The sequence below is a fragment of the Clarias gariepinus genome, chromosome 10 (assembly GCF_024256425.1).
Source record: "Clarias gariepinus isolate MV-2021 ecotype Netherlands chromosome 10, CGAR_prim_01v2, whole genome shotgun sequence".
Taxonomy (NCBI): Eukaryota; Metazoa; Chordata; class Actinopteri; order Siluriformes; family Clariidae; genus Clarias; species Clarias gariepinus.
Genome location: NC_071109.1, coordinates 1,071,501 through 1,077,500, shown reverse-complemented (window position 1 = coordinate 1,077,500; position 6,000 = coordinate 1,071,501). Strand labels below are relative to the sequence as shown.

The 6,000-nt window shown below is 42.8% G+C and overlaps 1 protein-coding gene across 2 annotated transcripts in view; it reads right to left on the bottom strand.

Moving 5' to 3' along the window:
* Positions 1–4,806, bottom strand: part of rnf130 (ring finger protein 130) — a 32,027-nt gene extending 27,221 nt beyond the window's left edge. For both annotated transcript variants that reach the window (XM_053506113.1, XM_053506112.1), the window contains exons 1-2: positions 4,654–4,806; positions 3,094–3,559 (exon numbers count right to left, since the gene is read on the bottom strand). In XM_053506113.1, coding sequence (XP_053362088.1) covers positions 3,094–3,379 — 286 coding nt within the window. In that variant the 5' untranslated portion in view covers positions 3,380–3,559; positions 4,654–4,806. The remainder of the gene's footprint in view (positions 1–3,093; positions 3,560–4,653) is intronic.
* Positions 4,807–6,000: the final 1,194 nt, after the last annotated feature.

Sequence of the window (6,000 nt, the reverse complement as noted above, 5' to 3'; positions counted from 1 at the left end):
CACACTCATGCTGCAGCTCTCCTTTTCCTTATTCTGCACTCTCTCACACACTCACACAAAAAACAGTTGAATCATCATTTGCGACAAAACACGAGTTGAACTTCCCGATGTCGAGTCTTCGTCTCCGAGATCACGCATCCTGTTTATTTTTCCAGCCTCGACCCAAAGCGCAGGTTTCTGTGATTATAAAAGTGTGTTTTTTTTTCCTTTGTGTAATTAATTTGGACTGAATCACAAACCACACGTCCTCCCATGGCTCTGATAATGTCTTCAAGAAGCTGTGTTTACAGGAACAGCACAGGAAGTCCGATTTCACACACACACACACACACACACACACACACTTCTAACAGTTTCAACATTTTAAACATACACCAGTACACACCAGTGAACAATAGTTTTTGCACATTGTTCTGCACAAAGTATTGGCACTCCTGCCTATCTTAGCCTTTATCTTCAGTTCCGCCGTGACTTTTTCTGAAGTGTTTTGGTGTCTAACCCTAACCTAAACCCAGTTCACTTAATTGTATGCAGTGTGAAAGCAAACAAACACCAACTATCGGACTCAGTTGTCTATCGGACTACTCAGATGTCAAAGTGCACTAAAGCTCATTTATCCATACACAGTGTAGATTTATCATCCTCATACACACCAATCTGTGTTTATAATACTCACAGGGAGATAATACATCCTGAGTGAGTGTGATGGGAGATCACTTAAACACTTAGTGGAATCAAAGTGTTCAAAAAACAATAACAAAAGTAAAACACACTGCTGTGTTTAATAGTGAAAGTAAGAGCATTTCCACACACACACTAACCCGTCATTACTAACACTAGAGAACTCAGAGGATTGGGACTAAACAGCTGTGTGTCCACTCGTTAGTGAGACTCATCAGAAAATAAGGCTTCGGTTTTCTAGTGATCATAAAGTCTGGACTTGGGGGTGATGGAGACAGGTCATGTGACCTGATGAGTCCAGACTGAGCCTATTCCAGAGTGATGGGCGTGTCAGGGTGAGAGGGGAAGGACATGAAGCGATGCTGAATCACCAGGTTATCACATCTGTGGAGGTTTTCTTGGAGTTAAGAATCTCTCATCATCAATACGAGATCTTGGAGAGAAATTAAGGTTTATAGTGAACGCTGAGCAGTGGACGCCGCTTTATGATTCATTTCTTTATGATTTATATATATATATTTGTCCTAGGTATAAAATAAAGTGTTATTAACGTTCATGACATATAATTAAATTCGACACTGATCCAGTATCGGACACATGGCACTCAGCCAGCAACGCCCCCACCCCCATCCCCCCCATATCGGCTCCGTGATCGTGCCTTTCTATTGATTGTCTGCTGCGCACCAGATGGACCACTGCTGGTGTACGTACACGAGACAAGGTGACTCCACATCAGCGAAACGACGCCACATCAGCTTTAACGAAGCGCCGTTACAGTATTAACTTCCTGAAACGTCCTCATGATGACATCACTAACAAAAAATACAGCTTTCGCAAACTGCGCCATCAACTAATGTTTCTGAGAGAGGATAAAAAAAAAGTGACATAAAAAAAATAATCTGGGAGAAAGTGCAAACTGATACGAGTCTAATCCTCCACTTCCTCGAGATCATTCGATCCGTCCTGTAGAAGCTAAAAAGACATGATTCAGCGGAATTATAAATAACAACAGCTTTTGGTTCAGTTCTCAGGAAAGTGATGGAAACACACACACACACACACACACACACACAGTTAGTTTATTATGTCCAAATGTCCAAAATTTAAATAAAGACCAAAGTGTAATTAAAAACAATTAACAAGCAGCTACACTATCTGACCGCGCTATCCTACTGGGTGTGTATTAATATTCTAATATTATTCTAATGAGCTACTTAATTGACAGCTCTCTAAGACCCCGCCCTCACCCTCACTCAAGCATCAGGATTCATTAGAGTTACTCTGTGGCTACACTTGCTAAGTTAGCGTATAATCACGATATTAGCTTTATCATGATCAGTTATCTTTGGCTCGCTAATTAGCTTTAGCTTTCATTGACCATATTAGCTTAGCTTTAGCTCATTAGCTCAGATTTTACTCACTAGGTTAGCGTTTACTCTTTGGGCTAGCGGCTAGCCTTTGGCTTTCACCGGCTGGGTTAGCGGTACAGGCGAGTCCACGTGTGGAATCAAAGGCAGGGCCACGTTCTCACTGATGACGTTAAAGAGACGCCACTCAAAGACTTTCCTGTCCGTATATGGACACACACTGAGCTTCCTGCGGTGAATTATAAGGAAGGTTCAGCATCTTCCTCAGATGTTACGCTGCTAAGACAACTCGGTGAGAAGTGTTAAATATAAAGTGTGGAGAGTTCCTGTGGAATTTTCAGCTTTATGATGTGCAAACCTGCGTATTAACACACTTCCTTAAACTGAACAGGGGTGCGTTAGAGTTTACAAAGCAACAGGAAGTCCTTTCACAATGACCTCACTCACTCTCCCACTCACTCACTCACTCACTCCTCATGAGGATACGGTTTGATGCCCTGCGTCTGTCCCGAGCTGAACACACCACATGATCTGATTATACATGGTGATGGGTAATACAAGGGGCGGGGCTAAATCAACTTTATCAGCCAATCACACACTGCCATGTGACAAATTCAACTAAAAATTCTCACAGCAAGCAGAACAACATTCACTGTCTACAATCATCAAAGACACAACACGAGACATGGCACAAGATAAAACCAGAGACAGGACAAACAGAGATATAAGCAGAGACGCGGCTAGCAGAGTGCTGACTAGCAGAGACAGATCTAACAGAGACAGGTCCAGAAACACAAGCAGCAGTGACATGACTAGCAGAGACATGGCCAGAGACAGGACTAACAGAGAAAGGACAAGCAGAGACATGACTAGCAGAGACATGATTTGAGACACAAATAGAGAAAAATATTTACAAAGACATGACCACACACATACCTAGCAGAGACATGGCCAGAGACATGACTAGCAGAGACATGGCTTGCGAAGACATTACCAGAGACATGAACAGGGTCACAATCAGAGACAAAATCACAGACACACTCACCTCCATTGACAGCAGCGGGTGTAATTATGATCCCTCGCACCTCCGTTTTGGGTGAGTTCTGTCCGTACCTGCCGTCCTCCTTCGATATCACGCGCTTGGTGCCGCCCCTGCCGTCCTGCACGGTGGCGTTAATCGTAGCGCTGTAATATTCCTCTTTGTTAACCACCGTTTTGTCACTTTTGTCCGTACCTGCGCAGGACACACACCTGGGCAGGACGAGTGAGAGAAGGACGGAGCAGAGGAACACAGCGATGCAGGATGAAGATGCTCTCCGTCTCTTCTGCATTTTCACAGCGTCTCTATACTCCAGTGAAACAGACCGAGGAAGCGCTTTCACACACTCGCTCTGTGTCCGAGTGAAACCGCCGCTGACTCACACCACAACGACCTCAAAGCCATGTCCACATCCGGGACACACAGGAACACCAAGGAGACAAATGGAACACCCGCAGAGAAGACGGGAAATCTGAGAAAGCCAGGAACACAAATACAGATCACATAATAATAATAATAATAGAGAGAGGAACAAGAAGAGTGGGACATAGAGACAGAGAGAGACAGAGAGAGATAAATTGACAAAATCATAGACATAAACACAGAGAAATAGAACAAAAGAACAAGGGGAAGAATAGACAAATGAAAGGAATAGACAGAAACACAGACAGACAGACAAATATCAGATAAACAGATAGATCTACAGATACATAAACAGATAGAGACAGACATATAAATGGACAGCCAAAGACACTGACAATGAGACAGACATGCAGACAGACAGCTAGGTAGATAGACAAACAGATAAACAGACAAACAGACAGACAGACAGACAGACAGATAGATAGATAGATAGATAGATAGATAGATTACAAAGAGACCAACAGGAAAACAATAAAAATATATAGACATGCATGCATCAAGACAGCTAGGTAGATGGACAGACAGACAGATAAATAAATAGATAAACAGAGACAAATAGGCAGATAGACATACAGATAAAAAGAGAGACAGACGAGTAGAGAGGTCCAGAGAGACAGACTGGCTGATAGAGAGACAGAGAGACAGAGAGAGGTGCATTGTTGATGCTGTAAGAGAAGCTGCTTTGTTCTGAACCAGTGATGAAGCTTCAGAGGGAAACACTAACATTCACACAGATACACCAGATCAAACACAACAACAACAACAATAATAACAATAATAATAATAATAATAATAATAATGATGATGATGATGATGATGATGATGAAGCGACCTGTGCTGCCGGTGTGATTAATCCCACGCGTTCATTATCATTATTATAACGATGATGATGATGATTAATATTAATATGATGATGATGATGATGATGATTATAAGACAGAACCCCGCGCGCGCGCTGCAGATGTGTCCGTTATCGCGCAGCTCGCTACAGATGTTCAGCGCGTGCATGAGACGCCTTGCCTCACACACACACACACACTCCGCTCCGAGCCGGGGTTCAGTCTCTCTCTCTCTCTATATATATATATATATACACAGTATATATGTGTGTGTGTGTGTGTGTGTGTGTGTTTATTCGGTTACCTGCTCCGCGCGCGCCGTCCGGTTCTGACCCGCGGCCTGCTTTTCTTCAGTAAACTCAGATCAGATCCAATCTCGACGTCTCTCTCTCTCTCTCTCTCTCTCCTTTTCTCTTTTTCTTTTTTTCTTGTAAAAACGGGGCCGTGCGCACGCGCAGACGCGGACGGGGGGAGAGCGCGAGACCGACGGTGGGCGGGGCCAACGAGCACGCGCACGCACAACCGCCTGTGAAACGTAATTTATATCTATTTATGTCCGATTTATGATTTTACGTCCGTGAAAGAATATCAGGTCTAACACTGAGCCTTCCTCCTTCACACTATTTATTATCACAGAACAAAGTGTAAACCGTGACACCATATGTGGAATTAACGTTTAAAATAAAGTGCAATTTGTACATCTTAGGTCAAAAACTCGAGTCATATTTGGAGATCATGTTGGAAACACACCACACCACATTACACTACACTACAGTACACTACACTACACCACAGCACAGTACACTACAGTACACTATACTACACCACAGCACAGTACACTACAGTACACTACACTACAGTACACTACACCACAGCACAGTACACTACAGTACAGTACACTACACTACAGTACACTACACTACACCACAGCACAGTACACTACAGTACACCACAGCACAGTACACTACAGTACACTACACTACACTACACTACAGTACACTACAGTACACTATACTACACCACAGCACAGTACACTACAGTACACCACAGCACAGTACACTACAGTACAGTACACTACACTACAGTACACTACACTACAGTACACTACAGTACACTATACTACACCACAGCACAGTACACTACAGTACAGTACACTACAGTACACTACACTACACCACAGCACAGCACATTACACTTGTTGTAAATAAAAATAAAAGCTTTTGGATCTGACCAGAGCCTTAGATGATCAAGGAATCAGGAGACTCAGAGCCAGGGTTTAGCTGAAGAAGTTTTATTTTGCGTGCACGCATCAATCAGTCAGCCTGGGCAATGAAATCCAAACATAAATGGCAAAACACCCATTTTGTACTACGATGTAAACATCGACCCAAGGCCAAGAAAGGCAAAAAGAATGGAAGAAAAATACAATCAAGGTTAAAAACATCATGTGAGAACTAAGTAAACAAGAGCACTTATAAAGATCACGCTGACATAAATCCATTATTAATGATTAGTGCCATATTCATATCAAATATTAAGGAAAATTAGAGATAAATCCCTCAATTCCCCCCTGTGGATGCCGTAAAAGCATTCATAACAGCAAGCTAAATCTTTCGAAACATGTCTTACCATCTGTAACCACTGGCCTGTA